Below are 20,084 nucleotides of genomic sequence, written 5' to 3'. Positions count from 1 at the left end.
TCATGACTTTAAGGAGATAATGTGTTAACAAACATATTGGTGAGCTATGTTAAATGCCGATAAAAATTTAGTATTTTGAATTACTTAATTTTAAAAATCTGATCGAGCCATTCACAATATCTTTTGTAAGTTCTATCTTGAAAAAAAAAGAAAGATTTCTTTCTAATTGTGAAACAGGAATTGATAAAGTATTTTTTACTCCTGTTCACCTATTTTTATTAACAAGATAACTGGTTTTGTCTTTTTACGTGAGTGTCCTGAATGAGCATCTGAGTACTCACTTACCTGACTGGAAGCACTGGGATCTTCAGAAACTGAAGCAGGCATTTCGAAGGGGGCGGGCCAGGAGGCCCCACCCGAGTCGCTGGTCTGGTCTGAACTGGATGACTCCTGCTGTTCTGCAGCGGATGGGACAGGTTGGGCGGCTCCGTCGCCATTGATACTGGCCAAATCAGAAATAAAAAATATCACGTTGTTACCAAAATTAAGCTCATGTAAGTCTACTACTTTTTAAAAATTAGACTCCAGTCCTGGCTGGTTTGGCTCAGCAGTAGAGCACTGGCCCATGGACCAATGAGTCGTGGGTTCAATTCCGGCCAAGTGCACAAACTCGGTTGCAGTTCATCCCCAGCCCTGGTCGGGGTCCTGCGGCAGGGAACCAGTCAATGTGTCTTTCTCATGTCGATGTTTCTCTCTCTCTTCCCCCTCTCTCTTCCTTCCCACTCTATCTGATGATAAATGGAAAAGTATCCTCAGGTGAGGATTAAAAATAATAAAAACTAGACTCTATAATCAGGCATAAATCTCATCAAAAAAAAAAAAATATATATATATATATATATGATGTTAAAATGTCAACATTACCACAGAGGCAAACCTTAAATTATTATTTTTACTGGCTTTAAGTTAAATTTCAGATCAGAATGTACTTTTTCCTCGTAAGATAAAAGAAGCAAGTAGCCAAGTACCTGTAATATAAAAACTTGGAGAGAATCGCCTTCTGATACCAGTGCTCTTTGCTCTTTTTCTTCCTCTGCCACTTCTGATCAATAAGTCTCTGATAAAACTCTTTCAGCCACGTCCAATCACCAGTCTGAAGAACAAGAAACTGATTAATACAACAAACCTGTAGTCAAAACAATGTTACTTATTACTCTTTTACAGGAAATACTCTTAATTTTTTGAATACTGTTTCTTAAATACATATTCAAACACTTGTCTTTCTAGATTCAATTCCTATCACCTCTTCTAGAAAATCTCCGTCTCCACCCCTCCCTCAGCCAGGATAGGGGAGGTGGCCCTCTCCATAATGTTCCCTAGTTCCTGGATAAGCTCTCCTATGACACCGTATTGAGAGGATCTGTGTCTGTGTTTATAACCCTCAAACTGTACGCTGCTAAGAAGCAAGGACTGGTTTATCCACCATCATCCAAGACCTAGCACATATAATAGACTCAATAGAACTGTGGTCTTTTCGAAAGGAAAAAGATTTATTTTAAATGTCAATTTAAATCACCATAACTTATCTTTCTTTACCAAAGCATTGCAGGAATGATCTATAAAGAATAGTTTATGAGACTGCTGGGCCATTAACTATTTCCAAACAGTCCATGATTTAAGTATATAGAAATGGAGAGTAAGCCTTGGGAAACAGCAACATGGTTATTTTTTACAAAAGCATCCACACCAATAAGTTTCTTGCCAATCCTCTTCCTTTTCTATTTTTTTATTAAAGCTTTTTTTATGATCAGTCAAACTCATTGTTTCTTGGTTGCTGAAGCACCATGTTGCCACCATGTCAACTATGTTTCCACTTTGGTCTTTCTTTGAAACAAAGTTGTTCAAACAATGCTTTTATCTCACAGAGAGAAACACAAGGTTGTTTCCGCAGGAAGTACTACCTGCGACGACCTCATGAAGAGCTCCTGAATGTCCAGCTCGTCCAGCAGGAGCGTCCTCCCGACGCGGTGCACCGCCATGCTCACGTGGGACTTGCTGTAGGGGATCTTCAGGAGCTTCTTTATGTTCTTAGAAGTAATTCAGAGGAAAGAGAGTTTAGGAAGACCCTTTTAGTGTGATTCAGGATCTTTCCATTTTTAACTTCAGTTTTAAAGCGAAAGAAATCTTATTTCGCTAAGGTTACACAAACTGTACACGAAGAACTACGAGCACACGAAAGACAGAACTTTAAAACTGCCATCACCCGCACTTTACAAGTCAGACTATGTTAACGGAACTGGTGGTCATGCTGTTGTACTGACATAGGCTTTCAGCTTATCAGATAAAACTAACCAACTAAGGAGCAACAGATTTTGTCAGAAACATCATTGCTAATTCTCAACTGGCAATGTACAAAATCATCCCAAACATTCTAATCACTTGTAATTGCTAATTTTAAAATACAACCATCAATATTAGTATTATTACCACTGCCATTGTTTGTGGGGTTCCTTCCTCTCTGAAGAAAGGAGATGTGTTAAAGAGGTTACTTTAATAACAACAAAGGTATTCAATCATCAGATAGCTGTCTTATTTCATCAATAGTTTTTCAAGACTACTGAAAAAAGCATGCTATAAATGCCTAGCACAAACGTTCCCATTCCATTCCCCAATAAGGACACTTACCTCAGAGTCAGAAACAACGTCGACATCGTTTCCCACGGAATCAATGAAGTCATACGCCATTCCAAAGCTAACGAGGGAACAAAGGCCACAAAGGTCACGTTCATAATGATGCAGGTAGAGTTTATCATAGAACACTGCTTGTAGTTCATCACTTCTAGCACACACATCTCCCCCCGTCTGACATCTCAAATCAGCATGCCTGTCACCTGTACAGCTGGTTGGTTTTTCCTTCTTAGTGGTATATAAAATAATGGGGCTACTTAAACTTAATGGCATCTTAGATTTAATAAAATATAGTAATAATCACTAGAAGCAATAGGAAACATCTAGGATAAAAATAATGAATTTGTTTCTAATCACAAAGCCCAAAAAATCTCCAAGAGAAAACAGTTCAAGATGTTACTCTTTTTAGGTGGTAAGGTAAGAAAAATAGAAACATTTATTTTAGTCTCTGGGACTGTGTTCCTAGCGATACAACACTACTCTTCTATAACATATATGGAAAAAACAACACGCTGTGCCAGATACCACACGAGGCGCATCCGTAACCGACAAGCCTGCAACGTGCCTGGTGCCAGCATCTCTGTCAGTGAGTGGCAGAGAGCCAGGATGCTCAGCTAGGACCACCTCACTTCAAAGCACGCTCTGACCATGAACTATGTGGTCTGGGCAAATTACTTAGCCTTCCTAAGCTTCAGTTTTTCCATGTGAATATTAGTTAACAGTACCTAACCCAAGAGGGTGTTGTGAGAATTAAATGCCTTCAACATATAAAGTACTTGACACGATGTGTGTACAGTCAATGATTACCATTTAAATCACCTCGTAACATTTCATTGTGTTCACATATCATAATTTATTAAGCCATTCTTCTAAAGGAAGATACATGGACTACTTCCAACTTTTGCTAGTAGAACTATTGCTACAAACAAACATTTTGCAAATATAACTTTTACCTTGAGTGGCATTAGGATAATTTCCAAACCATTGGCTCATAACGCATTAATGTATTTATGGCTCTTGCCATATGTTACGGGGAAATATTTTAGGTTCAATTGCGGAGAGAAAAAAGAGAACCCCACACATTAAATGGTCTGTAAGAATATGGACATTCATACATTATTTTCAGTAAGACCCTAGGCTACTCTCTCGACTTGAACCACCACCAGCAGAATTCCAGCAAGTGTCCAAGTCAAGGGTACAAGTTGCCAGCACGCTGGATTTCCAAATCAGGCGTTTTCAGACCAGACAATCTACCACCATTTAATGAAAAGCTCCACAGGACAGACTAGGCAGAGTTAAGGGTTTTCCTCCTCAGGTATCACCCTCACGCTCTGTGTTCACATATGCAAGACATGTAAACTGGCTAAAAATAAAACATGGGACTGAATTTTAGGGGTCAAAATTCAGCTTTGTTAGTAACATGATGCAGACCCGAAAGAAGCATATGCAATTGATATCTTCCTATTATAATCTAGTGCTACTTGCAGAGGAAAAACAGGACTCTGAAAGTCAAATAGATCTTTTCCTAGAGATAAATTGCACCAAGCTGATGAGCATTACAAATTAAACTGAAAAGCAAGGATCAGAATTCAGTGATGGAGCAGAGTTTGAGGCATCAGTAAAAATACCACTGCTTGCCCTGGCCAGTTTGGCTCAGCTGTTGAAGCGTCAGCCACAGGACCAAAGGGTCTTGGGTTCGATTGCTGGTCAAGGGCACGTACCTGGGTTGCAGGTTCAATCCCCAGTCCCAGTTGGGGTTGTGTGGGAGGCTACCAACCAATGTACCTCTCTCACATCAATGATTCTCTTTCTCACTCTCTCTCCTTCCCTCCCTCCTTTCCGCTTTATCTAAAAAGATCAATAGAGAGATATCCCCAGGTGAGGATTAACTTCCCTCCTCCCCCCAAAACCACTGATTGATATTTACCTTGAAAAGGGCTTGCTTTTCTTACTGTTGCCAAGAATGGTGGTCCCCGCCGGCCCGAGTCTGGCGCTCTCTCGTAACCAGTTGGCAGGTGGGAGTTTCAAGTCTGTTTTCTCTTCGAGGCGCGCGAAGGCTGCCCGGGGAGGGGCAGAGGAGTACTTCACCACGGCCCGGCTCTTCACCTCGCTGCCTCCCAGAAACAGAGCCGACCCCTGAAGAGCACATTGAACGGCACTTTAGTGAGCAGACTAGGAATGAAAAAAAACCCACCTTCTTACAAAAACAAAAGCAAAGCACATCAGGCTCCATCAGAATGTATGTTACATGTTACTAAGGGCTCTTAATAAATGTGAGCCTAACCTGACACACTTAATAACTCTTTCTTGACATAATTTCAAAGAAAAGAACACGAGAGGAGGAACAGGATGCCGACGGTTACCCGCTGGGCACCAGGCCAGCCAATCCACCTTTCGTATTTTATTCAGGAAACCAAGGAAAGGCAATGCTACCATGTTCCCGAAACACAACGTTGGATCAAACCTCTGTTCGGCATCAAAGATGTATTTTAACCTCAGTGAGCTCCTCCCCCCCCCCTTGGGAAAGTCGTCTGTGGTGAGAACCTGGGGCTTCTTCGTTTTCAAGCAAAGGGTCAGGACCTGCTGAGTCGGCCCATTAATGCTCCGAACCTGTCGCCCTGCGGCCCGGCCCTGGCCCCTCGCAGCCAGCCTGCACACAAGCTCGGGGCCACACCTGGCCCTCCCGGGAGGGCCTGCGTCGCACCTCGGGGAGCTCCTTCCCGACACCCCTCTTCCCTCCAGCTGTGCAGGGCGGTGTCACTTTGCAGCCACAGGCTGACGTGCGCGCGCCTTGGCGGCGGCGAGGGGCGCACCCGGCGGTTACCACCGAGAGGGCCGCAGGGCTGCTCCGCACACGGACGGCGGGCAGGTAAACAAACGCCTGAACGGCCGACGGCGGGCACTCGGGCCTGCGCTCGCTCTGGGGGCGGCCGGGGAGGCGCCGGGGAGGCGCCGGGGACCGCGACAGCCTCCTCGGCGGAGCGGCCCGCCCGCGGCGGCTCACCTGCGCGGGTTCCTCGGCCTCTCCCTGGGACAGCAGGCTGAGTCCTCCGGGCGCAGTGGCCCCGGCCGGCGGAGCCTCGGCCCCCGCCTCCTTGGGGTCCCCCATCACCTCGGTCCAGCGCAGGCGAGGCGAAGCAGGCCCCGAGGAGCCGTGACAGGAGCCCGGGCCCAGCAACACTGCGGTGCAGCCCAACAGGCGCCAGAGACGCCCCGCACACACACTTCCGTTCTCCTACAGGAAAAACTTGCGGGAGCGCGTCCAACTCTCGCGAGGTTTGCGGCGGAGGCCTGGCCCCGCCCCCCCGCGGGTAGCCACCTTCGCGGCGGGGCGGGAGCTGTTGTACGCATGCGCCTGTCCGAGCCTCAGCGAAGACCACTTCTCGCGGTATCTGACTTCCAGGCTCCACCCCTTGCAAGATGCTCGTCTGTTGGCCAATAGTTCTTGGCACCTGGGCTCGGGGGACAGTCGGTGTCGCCGAGGTCCTTGCTGCGTGGGAGGGAGGCGTGCTGTCCTCGTGACCAGCGGTCCCGTGGTGTAAGGCAGTGCAGCGTAGCAGGCCCCGGTCCCCAGCCTCCAGTGCCGCCTCGGTTCACCAACGGGCACGCGAAGACGTGCCCAGGTGAGGGGCGCTGAGCTCCAGCCCGCCCCACATCACAATGCGCGGGTGGGCCGCAGGCCCGAGGCTGGGAGCGGCGCCCCGTGCGCAGAGGGCGTCCTGCGCCTCGAGGGGAAGGGCTTCAGAGGCGGTGGCAGCTCAGCAGGGTTTGCAAGGTGCCGCGATGGCAGCGTGGAGGCTCGGAGCGTCGTGGGAAAGCCCGCTGCCCGCCAGGCCCCGGGGAAGGAGCTGGCCGAGGGCGGTCCAGCTGGTGCAGCGGCTCGGCGCTGTGGTGCCTGGGAGACACCCGGGCGTCTGGTTGACAGGCAGGGTCTGATTTAGGTCTGGCCTGAGCCTGAGCGTCTGCATTTCCAACAGACTCCCAGGAGGGGAGCCAGTGCAGTGAGGAGCCGGAGGTAGCGCAACAGCTGGCGGTCTTCAGCTTGGCAGGTGCCAGGCTCTCTTATCCGCGGACTGTGCACCCAGTGTCTTCTCCAGCGTAGTGAAACGCAGCCACGTCCTTCATAAAAATGTGTTGTGCTTTGCGTAAAACATGGAGAGTTTTTTTAGAGAGATAATTTATAAAAAGGGGGACATCTGTAATACTTTCAACAATAAAAATGTTTAAAATAATTTGTCTTGCAGTATGTGACTTTATCTTCATTAGGCTCTGGTAGCTCATTGTGTGCATATTCAGAAGTCCTTGTGCCAACACGCTCAACTAGCTAATTGTTTTGAAGTGTAACAAAACATTTTTATGAGTTATAGTTAACAAGGAATTTGATACAATAGTACATTTTGTAGACACATCAACGTGTATTGATTTTGATATCATTTTGTTTGTATTTTGTAGTCAATTCTTTTGGGGGGGGCAAGGAATATATTGTTATAGTAAAAAAATGAACACAACTATAGTAGCCAACATTAGGAGGTTGGTTGAGTCTGTTTTTGGTACATAATGCCATTAGCTTGTTTTTCAAGAACATTTAACATGTACATGACATGATGTTAAATATTTTAAAAAGCAAATATGCAATATAATCTTAATTTTATTACTATTTTTTTAATCCTCACTTGAGGATATTTTTTCATTGATTTTCAGGTAGAGTGGGAGGGAGGGAGACAGAGAGAAACATCAATGTGAGAGAAACCCATCGATTGATTGCCTCCCACACGACCCCAACCAGGGCTGGGGATCGAATTGCAATCGAGGTGCATGCCCTTGGCTAGAATCAAACCTGCAACTCTTTGATCCACAAGCCAACCCTCTAACTGCTGAGCCAAACCGATCAGGGCATGATCCTAATTTTAAAAACGTGTCTACTGCTGTGTTTATGTCCATAAAAACATGAGTGGTAAGATGGAGGGATTTAAACTTTATTCTTTTAAGCTTCCCTTTTTTTCTATTTTTTTCTTTCTGGTTATGCATTACAGATGCACCTCATTTTATTGTGCTTAACTTTATTGCACTTCACAGGTGTTGCATTTTTTACAAACTAAAGACAAAACCCTCCACCGGCACAATGATGACAGCTCGCTTTATTGCTGTTCTTGCATCGTGATGGTGGTCTGGAACGGACCCCGCCATCTCTCCAAGGTATGCCTGCATTTTATAGTAAACTGTAAGTTTTATTACATGTTTAAACATATACATATATAAAATTTAGCTTCTAATCTTTAAATTCTGTTATTTTATTGTACCATTCTTTGTGAGAAGGGTTTCCTGAGTTAGCAGTACTTCTTTTTTCAAATAGATTGCAGGCTTCTTGAGAAGTAAGTGCCTGAACTCTTGTTGATGCTGCTTAGTGGGAACGTGTGCTAGAGGCTGCCTCCAAAAAGGCAGGGAAGACTGAAACAGAGAGGCAGGAACTCCGCACGGAAAAGGGGATTCAGCAGCAGGGAGGATCCTGGGAGCAGAGGGGCTTGTCAGGCTGGGGGTTCAGGGGCTCTCAGGTTGAGGGAAACCTAAGAAGGGCTGGGTTTCCTGGGGCCATGCACAGGGCTCGGACAAGGGAGATTTGGGTAGTAGAGGAGGGTGATCCCCGAGAACAGGAGAAACTGGGCACATCTGAGCTACAGAAAGTGTATAAATCCTTTTTGTTCTGAGTTCTTATTAATGTTTCTTTTCCTTATTCAAAAATCTTTATGTGCTGTGGGTTTTTCAAAGAGTTATCATTGCTTCTAACGTAAGTGATTGAAATATAATGTGGGGAAACATGGATCATTACTTCCAGAATTCCACATTTTAAGACATTTATGTTCATGTTTGTACTGTACCAGTGTCTGCCTCTCCCCTCCTTCCCCGTCCCCCAGCTCCCAGGCCCCCTCAGGATGCACTTGATCATCCGTGGCCTGCTCTGCGTTGTAGGTGGTTATCCTGGTTCTTGTCACCGATCTGCGCTGTCCGCAGTTACCTGCCTCCCCAGTGCCTGATGCCCTTACTACTTACGAAATGTTTGTTGGATAAATAAACTGCTTAATAGTTTTCTGCTTATGGAACAAGTTGTCTAGATGCGTCTCAGGTATCAGCCCCGCTCCTTCCCCCTTAGGGTCCCTTTCTTTGTTTCTTTGTTTCCAAAGCTTGTGTGTAGCTTCATCCTGCACTTGTTACTTGATAGAAAAGCTACCTGTTTGTATCTGCCTCCCTTGCGGACTGCGCTCCTCAGGGATAGTGTCCTGTCTGATCACACCTCTGTTTCCCCGCACCAGGCACTGCGTTAGCCTTTGGGCAAGGTGGGGAAAATGACTAGTGCCAACAGGCTTTTAAAATGCTCATCAAAACGTTCAAGACATAAAAACAATGTTGTTGGCTCTGAAATATTTTTTCAGTCTGCAAAATCAAAGCTAAAAATGTTTAATGAAGTATCTTCCAATTATTTCAGTGTTGATATCTTTCTTCAGGTTAGTATCACAGTTCGTTCCTTTCTAGAATGTGCAGGTTGGGCTTTCGTTGATGACAAAAACCTTCCCAGCATGCATGACAGTTTCAGAGAAATCCCAGTAATTGTGAGTTTATTTTTTCATAGCACATAGTATTTTCCAAAGCACAAGTAGAAACCCTTTCAGAAACCTGTACAGGAAGACAGTTATCTATAAGACAGATGTGCCCGGGGCCCTCGGAGTTTCTAAACAGCCCGGTGGGCAGAGAGGGGGACAGCCGGGGAACAATTCGACCGGGGCTTGTGCCCTTCAGTTTGCCACAGTCCCCTCTAGGACCTAGCGTCTTACACCCATACAGCCTTACTTGTTTACTCTGCTTGCTAGACCTCGAAAGGCCCTGAGTTCCTGACTCCTGGACTTTTAGAGCTGGAAGAGAGATTGGAGGTCGTCTGAGCCAACGCCATCCTTCTTTAGGCGAGAGCCGCGCAGTCCGGCGAAGAGAACGGAACTGGCGTGAGTACCATACGAAGCTAGTGAGCACAGAGGCAGGACTAGAACCCGCTCTCGCAGGCGGGGCTCCCAGGTAGCCTCCTAAAAAGTCGGATTGCAGACACAGGCTAGTGGAAGTGGCAGACACAGGCTAGTGGAAGTGGCAGACACAGGCTAGTGGAAGTTCCATTTCTTTCAGAATCACCTGAGGAGCTTAAGTGAGGAGACCTCCAGCCACCCCCAGATTCTAAATCAGTATCCCTGGGGGTAGTGTTAAGGAATGTCTATTTTTAGTGAGGTCACCTTGGGACAGTGATCTCCAAAGACAATCTTCTAGGGTGCAGATAGAACTGTAACTTTTTTTTTTTAATCTGAAAAGTAAGGGCAAAATTAAGCCTTGCTAAGACTTAATGTATACATTGACCTTGGGCCACGGTCAGCTGATGTATTAGTCAAATAAGATTGGGTTATGTGGCCCTGGCTGGTTTGGCTCAGCAGTTAGAGTGTTGGCCCATGGACCAAGTAGTCGCAGGTTCGATTCCAGTCAAGGGCACATACCTATGTTGTGGTTCGATCCCCAGCCCTCTTTGGGGTCGTGAGGGAGGCAATACTATGTGATGTGTGTCTCTCTCACATCAGTGTTTCTCTCTGTCTCTCCCTCCCTCCCACTCTAAGACAAATGGAAAAGTATCCTCAGGTGAGAATTAAAACAAAAATAGACTGGGTTACGTGGCTGAAACAATCCCCAAGTGTCCAGGCCATCACAACTAGGGTTGCCAGGCAAGATACAGGACGCTCTGGTAAACTGAAACTTTTGATAAACTGTAAAAAAAGTTCCGGATAAGAAAGTCGGAGATATTCAGTGTAAGTGTGTCCCTGCTGTCTTTGCTCTGGACCCAGCGGACGCAGAAGCCTGATCGGGCGTGTTGCCAGCTGGAGCGGCGGGTGGAGAACAGGACGGAGGGACTGCGGACTGGAGCCTAGTGCTTCCGATCAGAATGACACCACCCCTGCCGCACACTTTCGTCTGCAATGAGACGTGTGGTCAAGCTTCGCGCACGTGTGACAGGGAAGAGCAGTGCTCCCCCCGGAGGGGCACTGCGTGGCTCTGGACCATCGCCGAGTCTTCCACAGCACACGGTGGCATAGATGGGCTATTGGATGCCATCCACGTGGTTACATTTGGTGACAAGACAAAGCCTTTGGGGAATGGTTTCAGACTTTTGTGATAAGATGCGTGGTGACCTTGAAAATCTCATGTACGACAGAGATCACAGATCATCTTGGAACAAAGCACTTTATAGAAATGTCAAGCTTTGCCCTGGCTGATTTGGCTCAGCGGTTAGAGCATTGGCCTGCGGTCCAGAGAGACCCAGGTTCGGTTCCCACTAAGGGCACGTACCTCGGTTGCAGTTTGTCCCCAGCCCTGGTTGGGTTGTGTCCCTTTCACATCAATGTTTCTCTCTCTCTCTCTCTCTCTCTCTCTCTCTCTCTCTTCCTCTCTCTCCCTCCCACTCTATCTGAACAAAAAAATGGAAAAAATGTCCTCGGGTGAGGATAAAAAAAACAAGTTACCGTATTTTCTCTTTCAGACGTGTTCCACATCTTGTCATCTTTGCTGTGATATGGAAGTTGTCATTAGGATGCTACTTACGGAGCTTCACAAAAACAGACTCAATCTGTTCCTTCAAGATGAAGGTGATGGTTTAACAATGAACGAGAAAGTCATTTGTTTTCAGAAGAATCTTATACTAGGAAGAGCATTTTTGAAAATATATGTTTGGACATTTCTCCAATGTTATTGTGATTTTGTGGCTAAAAATGATGTGTATTGCTTATTTTAAGGGGAAAAAAAGTCATTATTTGCACACTTCTCTTAGAAACAGAAGTTTCTAACCACGTTTCCAAACCTCCCCAATGGAGAGTCTGCACGTTACGTATGCCGGGGAACGCAAGGAGGCCGGTGGTGCAGATCAGCTCACCTAAGGCGGGGTGCTCAGCAGACAGCACCCCGTGACTGCCAGCCTCCGCGCCTCTCGGCCACACTCGCAGGGCTTTGGAAACGTCTGTCCACGCCGTAACTTTTCCTTTGATCTGCTCGCTGGCCTGCTCAGAGCCCAGACTGATCTCTGTCAGCTGCTACCTGATTTGTTTACCCAAAAAATGTGTCTGCAAGAGTCGCCGTTCCCAGGCTGCCTGCAGGGTCTTCCTCTCCCCTCTCTCTCATACATCCTGTTTTTAAATTTCGTTCCGTGACAGCTGCCAACTGGCCCTTCTTCCTCATGCACAGAGTAAACAAGTTGCATGTCAAGCAACAAGCTAAATCTCTGGATGATTCCTCAACACCATTTAATGGGTTGGGAAGAAAGACGGATGGGCTGCAAAGAAGATGGAAATTTAGCCAAATTTCGGTGAAAACCTTTGCATAGTTTGTGGGTATAATGGACACGAGTCGTGGGACTTGGTGAGCTCTGAGGACCATGTGATTCTCCCGCAGGTCCTTATCTTTTGAGATATTTTAAGCAGTGACAGCCATTAAAAACAAGTTTGAAAATAAACTGAACTTAAAAGGACACTTCGGATTGTTATATCACAAAGTTTTCAACCGGGGTCTCAAAAATAAAAGAAACCTATTTGACCATTTTAATCTCTTTTTAAAAATGTTAGAGCAGATCTAGTTTGCAGTCACACTTAAAATATTATAAACATTGATTGCTTTGACTTTTGTTTATTTATTTTTATCATCCTCACCCGAGGACATTTTTCCACTTTTTGTTCAGATAGAGCGGGAGGGAGAGAGAGGAAGAGAGAGAGAGAGAAACATCGATGTGAAAGGGACACATCGAGTGGCTGCCACCCGCACGACCAACCAGGGCCGGGGCCAAACCGCAACCGAGGTACATGCCCTTAGCGGGAACCGAACCCGGGTCCCTCCGGATCGCAGGCCGATGCTCTAACTGCTGAGCCAAACCGGCCAGGGCTGCTTTGACTTTTAAAATGTTCTACATTTCTATTTTATGTGACTGCATTACTGCTAGTATATCATTAATAAAGAAATAAATATCCAGCCCTAGCTGGTTTGGCTCAGCGGTTGGAGTGTCGGCCTGCGGACCAGAGAGTCCCGGGTTCGGTTCCCGCTAGGGGCACGTACCAAAAAAAAAAAGAAAGAAATATCCATATACTGGGGCTGCATGTTCAGAATTTTTTTAAACCTAATAATGGTGTGATTAAAAAAAAAGGTTTATAAACCATTGCTTTTAGAAGAACTACTTTGGACACACCGCAGCATCAAAAACCAAATGCTAGCTACTCTCAGTCAAGAACAGCCATCAAGTTAAGGATCTCTATTTTTCTTTTTACACTTTGATTCGATAAGAGTGGAAGACTTTTAAAGTATAAGGCAACACAGACCTTGATGTTCAGTTTACCTGGCAATAGCAAGATACTCTCGGTTGCAGGCACATGATGTCTCGTTTTATTAGTAGGTGATCGTTACGTAATTGCTGTTCGGTAGACTGACAACATTTAAGTCAAGTATTTGGAACTATGTGGAAATGATCTGGGCAGCGTTGGAAGGGCTTCCTTTCTAGATACCTGGATGAACTAAAATGCCTTTGCTGGCTGTTAGCATTGGCTTTCAGAACAGGACGCAAGGAGGGCAGGGACAGGTCACCTCTGTGGAGCGTCCCTTTCACGGGGTGCCTCCTCCGAAGCTGACAATTACCCTACAGGAATTCCAGGAAAGGTTCAAAGTCGGCAGCTCTTCAGGTACCCCGTTGGTGCCCCCTGCTGTGCCAGCACCTTTGGCGGAGCCTGCGGAGGGAGGGATTCCCAGGCGAACCTTTCAGCCCATGCCAGGCAGGTGCGGCTGGTGGGTTCCCTCTGCCTTTCCGCTCAAGGGCTCGGCCTTTGCAGACCCGAATGAACCACTGAGCTATGGAGCATTTACGAGAGGAGGGTTCCCGTGAGACGCTGATTGCGTGCGGGTCGCGTCCTGGCCACGGCCTGCACCTCTTTACCAGACATTTCTGTACGTCCGTCTTCCTCGTGGGCATCGAAGACCTCTAGTTCTCAGTGTCCTGCAGTCACGAGGGTCCTGGTGACAGAATCCATTGCGTGCGAACGTTGGGCAGAATGACAACTGCCGGATGAACTGTGGGTCTTATCCACACAGGACCATCTTTTACATATTTGTTTACTTATTTATTTTTCTGCCTAAGAAATGGAGACAGAATCCACACATGTCATTATCCCTGTGTACACTTTTGTGTCCCACCCCGAAGGCAAGAGCAATGCATTTTCTGAGTGTCTGGACTTTTGCTCCTTCTTATCACAAAGGGCTTGAGGAGCTCTGGCCCCTGGCGTTTGCCCTGAGTGACAGTGCAGGCAAACCCTTGCTTCCCGGAGAGCCTGGGGCTGCGGGAACCCACGGCACGCCACCGGCGGAAAGCGGACACGCGCCACGCCTTCGCACGTGCTGCTTGTGGGGTGTCTCTCTGGAATCTTCCTCGTCTGTCACCGTGGTGCCAAAGGACTGGCCTCGTCTCCGTTACAAAGACCCTTATTTTCATGGCCTGGAAGGAGGGGCGGGCCCAGGAGTGGAGGGAGAAACTTCAACTCTTCCTTTGTTTCTCCCTAAAACTGCTTGGACGTAGCCTGTGTAGGTGTTTAGAGTTTTTTTTTGGAAAGACCTGAGTATGAAGTCAGTACAGTGCCTTGTGCACCTTGGCTTCAGTGAGTGTTTATCTGGTCACTGGGACGCACGGGAGAATCGAAGTGGTAGGGAGGGTCGTAAGGAATCATTGACCGACTGGCAGAGGGCGGTCTGCCCCAGCCTCCACTGCCCCCAGGAAGAACCCCCGAGTGGAGGAACTTCCACCAGGACGGCGGCTGTGACCTGGGCACATCCTTTCTTGTAGGGCCCCTGCTTGGTGTGATTGCAGGAACATCAAGGACTCTCTGCCCCGGAAGATCTCCGCTGTGCCTTGTCACATGTGCGGTGAGGGGTTGCCAACATGCACGTGTGACGATCAGTTCAAGTAGAGTTCTGGGGAGCTTCCATTCCCGTCTGGGATGTTGTGGAACAGGGGTCGGGGCCATAGCAGTGAGCGGGGCGTACAGATGCAGGGGGAGAAGGGGGAGGCGGGCAGGAGGGCTGCCCCAGAGAAGGATGGCCCCCGAGTGGAGGGAGACCCACCTCCCAGCCCCTGCCCTCATACCTCTACCTGGGTCTCCTCTGGGTTTGCAAACCCGCTGCTGCTCCTCCTCCGTTGCCTTCCTCCTCAGATCTTGTCATCACAAGAGTCTGCAATGCATTCCTAAGTAGAGAGAACGGTGAAACAGACTCCATCAACCATCGCGTCAACCGCCCAGAACAGTCGGCTCCCATCCAGTCTGCTTCCCCCTCCTCCCCTTCCTCGTATTATTCTTGAAATCAGCTCATCCTTAATCGTGTTTAATTTAGTCCTCCCTGTCGCATGTTTCTGGCCATTTCCCTCGGCCCTGTCGATCACCATCTGAGGCAGTCTGCTGGGTTGGCGACGGAAAGACTCATTTCTCGGCAGAAGTGATTCTGGGAGGAATGTTGGGATTGACCAAGCAGTGTCTTCATTCAGTGCCTCAACAGACTCTTCCTGAGTCCTGGCCACAGGGCTGGGTTCCAGATGTCAGCAGCACAGGGGCCGCAGCAAGTGCCCAGTAATAAAAGCGGAATTCGATCACCGAGAAAGGGAAAGTACTAGGTGTGGCGGACGTCCCCAGGGGTGACAAACACACAGGGCCGGGACGCGTGAAGGTGGTGGGGGGCCAGGAAGGGCCCGTGGAGCCTGAGGAGGGTGGGAAGGGACTTAGAGGTCAGGGGACGGGTGAGGTTGGAACACTGAGAGGGTGAGGTTGGAGGGGTGGTGGGTCACGAGGTGCCTTTGGGACGTCTGAAAGGGAAGCCAGCAGGCAGGGGGATGGGCCACTCTAGCTGTCAATGGAGGTCAGGGGCTACAGATTTCCGTGTGACAGTCATCTCCATGAGGTGGTGAGCCAGAAATCAGGGGTGCGGTGCCTGGGGAAAGACCACCTACTGACCTGGCAGGAGCAAAACCTCCCAAGCCCCCCCAGTGCAGCCGAGAACCCTAAGAATGAAATCACCAGAGCAGTGAACTCGAATGAGAATGGAAACCTCCCAGCAACCTTGGATATGACATTTGTCACTGCAAACAGGCCTGTGACGCACACCTCACCTGCGACAACAAAGAGGATTACGGATGAGTTGGTCACCGTCCCACAGGCCCTCTGGGGCTCGTGAGTTTAAATTAGGTTCTTGCTACTTGCACAGTGTGTGTTTGTAAATACATCTTGCCGGCATATTTTATGCTTCAGTTAATTTAGTTGACATCTAATTTAGTTGACATATAAAAATAAAATCAATTTTCAGACAAAATACCCATAAAATAAGTGAAATGCTATAATAGGCTTCAAGAAATTAAAATGTAATATATTTAGGCTTCTCTTCTAAAGCAATTTCATCTAGAATAGTAGATATTGTAGAAGCAATTTTTTTCTGAGTCTGTCAATTACACAATTATAAATGTAGCTACTATATATTCAGAAATTTATTGCTTGGCATAGTTTGTCATGTAAAATGAAAAATTTTGTTGAGGTTTCCTTAAAAAATGTCAAGGAACTTAAAAATGAATACTTTGTGTGTTGATATTCAGCTGTAATTAAGCCATGACAATGGTTATTACTTTGGATATAAACACTATCAAATTTTCATTGGGTGAGTTCTTTCATAATTAATGTTGAGTTATATTCTGTTTATGATTCTGTTTGCTTATGTTTCCTGTCATTTTCCAGTTGTTTGCTTGAATTTCATTTTTTAATAGTGAATTAGCAACTGATAATGTGTATTGATTTCAGTTTTGCTTCCAATTTACATTTTTATCTCGTTGGTCGATGTATCTGGCTTAATCGCTTTATTTTTATAAGCAGTTGTGCAATTTGTTAATGTAGCTAGATGATTAAATGTGGCTTCAAAAGAGAGTCTGTATAAGAAAAAGGTCCCTAAAGTAAATGGGCATTTGGCCTTTTCAGCGCGTCAAAGGGACTGCCCTCTGATCAAGAACGGGAAGCATAACCCGAACGTCAGAAGTGGTTTCGTGACTTTGAACCTCTGGCCACACAGAGCTGTGTATTCCAGTAGGTGGTGCAAATTGACTCCATTTCAAATGGAGATATAATTTAAAATTGTGATGTATCTATTTTCACTGTAAGAGTAATATTTCAACATGTTTTCTCAGCTGCAAAATTATTTTTCTCTATTTCTAAGGGAAGCTCTATTCTCTCTGTGCTCATTTTTCTTTTTTAAAAAATTTTCTGTATTGATTTTAGAGAGTGAGGAAGGGAGAGGGGGAGAGAGAGAGAGAGAGAGAGGCATCAATGAGAGAGAACATCAATTGGCTGCCTCCTGCAGGCCCCCACTGCAGATCGGGCCCACAACCCGGTGGTGTGCCCTGAACGGGAATCGAACCAGCGACCTCTTGGTGCAGCGTCAACACTCAACCACTGAACCACACCAGCCGGGCTCAGTGCTCATTTTCCTTATGTTCCATTCCACAGGTACCATTGTGGAGAGTATTGTTACAGGAGAGGTGAGAAGGAAAATTAGGAGGTGGGGCTACCCAAACTGGGAGACCCGTTACTGATGCAAACAAAGAAGAATCATTTGCTTCTGTGCCTCGATTCCATAATAAAATGAGCGTGGTGACGGTGCCAACACTGTTTTACCAGTGTGCATGCCCACCTGATGAACTGCATGTCGCGTTTTGTCTTTTCCAAGAGTTGGGAGTATTTCACTCCTAGGGATCTCAATAATCTCACACCAGCACACGATATATAGCGTATATATGTATACACACACACACATATGGATATTCACTACGGCATTTTCTAAAAAAATAATGTTTCCCTTATTCGTTGTAGAACACGTGCAGAGGCAGAAACAGGCGGCTGAGAATAGGGCTCTGCAGCCAGCCAGCCAGCCAGCCCTTCCCACCTCCCTGCTCCTGTTTGCCCCTAGTTGATGGGCGCCCACCTCACAGTGATACAAGGAATATGGCCATCTCTGAGGTACTTAAAGAATGCCTGGCCCTGGCCAGTTTGGCTCAGCGGTTAGAGCGTCGGCCTGCGGTCCGGAGAGACCTGGGTTCGGTTCCCGCTAAGGGCACGTACTTCAGTTGCAGTTTGTCCCCAGCCCTGGTTGGTCGTGCGGGTGGCAGCCACTCGATGTGTCCCTTCACGTCAATGTTTCTCTCTCTCCCTCCCACTCTATCTGTACAAAAAAATAGAAAAATATCCTCGGGTGAGGATAAAAAAAAAAAAAAAGAATGCCTGGCACACAGTAAGCATTGTGGGACTGTGAATTACATTTAAAAAGTGAGCCCTGGCCGGTTTGGCTCAGTGGTTAGAGCATCGGCCTGCGGTCCAGAGAGACCCGGGTTCGGTTCCCGCTAAGGGCGCGTACCTTGGTTGCAGTTTGTCCCCAGCCCTGGTTGGGTCGTGCAGGTGGCAGCCACTCGATGTGTCCCTTTCACACCGATGTCTCTCTCTCTCTCTCTTCCTCCCACTCTATCTGAATAAAAAATGAGAAAATGTCCTCAGGTGAGCCCTGGCCGGTTTGGCTCAGTGGTTAGAGCGTCGGCCTGCGGTCCAGAGAGACCCGGGTTTGGTTCCCACTAAGGGCATGTACCTCGGTTGCAGTTTGTCCCCGGCCCTGGTTGGTTGTACGGGTGGCAGCCACTCGATGTGTCCCTTTCACGTCGATGTTTCTCTCTCTCTCTTCCTTCCACTCTATCTGAACAAAAAATGGATAAATGTCCTCAGGTGAGGCTTAAAAAAAAAAATGTCCTCGGGTGAAAATTAAAAAAAAAAAAGTGAAATAGTGCAAACAGGATTGTAATAAAAAGCAGCCGTCTCACCACGTCCCTCCCATGTCCCCGTATCCCCTCCTGGGGCAGTTACCACTAACTCCTGTTAGTTGCCACCATAAGTTGATTTTGTTTTCCTTTTTGTTGAATGTACTGGGGTGACACTGGTTAACAAAAGCATACAGGTTTTCGGTGCACAGGTCCACAACTCATCCTCTGTGCACTGCAGTGTGTGTGCACCACCCCAAGTCAAGTCTCCATCCCTCCCCATTTATTCCCCCTGTAACTTTCTTCCCCCCGCAACCACCATGCTGTTGTCTATGTCCGTGAGTTCTTGCTCTCTTTTTGCATACATTAGGCTTTTATTTAGATTTCATACATATGTGATATCACAGTTTTCGTCTTTGTCTGACTTACGGAGCATAATACCTTCAAGGTCCATTCATGTCCCAAATAGCAGGATGTCCTTCTTTTTTTAAAACTTTTTATCCTCACCCGAAGACATTTTTGCATTTATCTTCAGATAGTGTGGGAGGGAAGAGAGGAAGGAAGAGAGAGAGACAAACATTGTTGTGAGAGAGACACATTGACTGGCTGCCACCCACACGACCCCCACTGGACCCGGGGACAAACTGCAACCAAGGTAAGTGCCCTTAGTGGGAACTGAACCCGGGACTCTCTGGTCCACGGGCCGACGCTCTAACCTCTGAGCCAAATCAGCCAGGGCGGGATGTCTTTCTTTTTTGTGGCTGAATACTATTCCATTGTATATATACCACCATAACTTTAGATATTGCTCATCCACAGACATTTCTTTCCAGCCATTCTATCCGCCTTGAGGTGCACTGTTCGGTGGCATTAGGCACAGGCACAGTGCCGTGCACCCACCATCCCCAGCATCTCCGGGAGCTTTTCATGGCCCCAGACAGAAACTCTGCACGTTCAACAGCTCTCCACTCCTGCTCCCCAGCCCTGGTAACCGCGAGTCTCCTTTCTGCCTCTAAGGATTTGCCTATTCTAGGTATCTCATATAACTGGAATGACAACATTTGTCCTTTTGTGACTGGCTCATCTCACTGTGCATAACGTCTTCAAGGTTCATTCATGTTGTAGCATATGTCAAAATTCCCTTCCTTTTTTAACGCTGAATAATATTCCATTGTATGTGGATGCCACATGCTGTTTACTCATTCACCTGTGGACATGCGGGTTTTTCACCTCCTGGCTCTTGTCAGCAATGCTGCTGTGAACACGGGTGCACAGGTGTCTGTCTGGGCCTCTGCTTTCAATCACTTTGGGCAGATCTTTCTTGGGTTATCAGTTGTTTACATTTTTTTTTTTTTTTTTGCCTTCCAGACATGGTAAATGAAACAGGTGCGGGCTTATGATAACCAACTCCCTACCTTTCTATACACACATGTCCCACCCTCACCGCCACATAGTTTTGGCTAAATTTTTTTAAAAAGCATTTTTTTATTGTAACTTTACAAATATTGTTAACTGCTGAGCCAGATATGTTCTAGTCCCTTGTCTCTTTTCTAGAATATTTGTCATTTGCAGGGGGTGGGTG

At 47.0% G+C, this 20,084-nt stretch overlaps 1 protein-coding gene and 1 long non-coding RNA gene across 6 annotated transcripts in view; one reads left to right on the top strand and one right to left on the bottom strand.

Annotated features, from left to right (window-relative positions):
• EDRF1 (erythroid differentiation regulatory factor 1) overlaps positions 1-5,752 on the bottom strand; it is a 33,301-nt gene extending 27,549 nt beyond the window's left edge. For all 4 annotated transcript variants that reach the window (XM_036264954.1, XM_036264955.1, XM_036264957.1 and 1 more), the window contains exons 1-6: positions 5,633-5,752; positions 4,556-4,764; positions 2,626-2,692; positions 1,902-2,027; positions 969-1,093; positions 286-442 (exon numbers count right to left, since the gene is read on the bottom strand). In XM_036264954.1, the coding sequence (XP_036120847.1) occupies positions 286-442; positions 969-1,093; positions 1,902-2,027; positions 2,626-2,692; positions 4,556-4,764; positions 5,633-5,737 (789 nt within the window). In that variant the 5' untranslated portion in view covers positions 5,738-5,752. The remainder of the gene's footprint in view (positions 1-285; positions 443-968; positions 1,094-1,901; positions 2,028-2,625; positions 2,693-4,555; positions 4,765-5,632) is intronic.
• A 1,958-nt stretch (positions 5,753-7,710) lies between these two features.
• LOC118632159 lies at positions 7,711-11,281 on the top strand. 2 transcript variants are annotated; one of them, XR_004959975.1, is made up of 5 exons: positions 7,711-7,824; positions 8,596-8,749; positions 9,129-9,233; positions 9,492-9,620; positions 11,189-11,281. It is a non-coding gene; the product is annotated as an uncharacterized LOC118632159 (long non-coding RNA). The 2 variants fall into 2 exon arrangements; XR_004959976.1 differs by lacking the exon at positions 8,596-8,749.
• Positions 11,282-20,084: the final 8,803 nt, after the last annotated feature.

The sequence above is a fragment of the Molossus molossus genome, unplaced genomic scaffold, assembly GCF_014108415.1.
Source record: "Molossus molossus isolate mMolMol1 unplaced genomic scaffold, mMolMol1.p scaffold_m16_p_17, whole genome shotgun sequence".
In the NCBI taxonomy this organism is placed as follows: Eukaryota; Metazoa; Chordata; class Mammalia; order Chiroptera; family Molossidae; genus Molossus; species Molossus molossus.
Note: the sequence above shows the minus strand (reverse complement) of the source record. Positions and strands in the feature narration are given on the sequence as shown.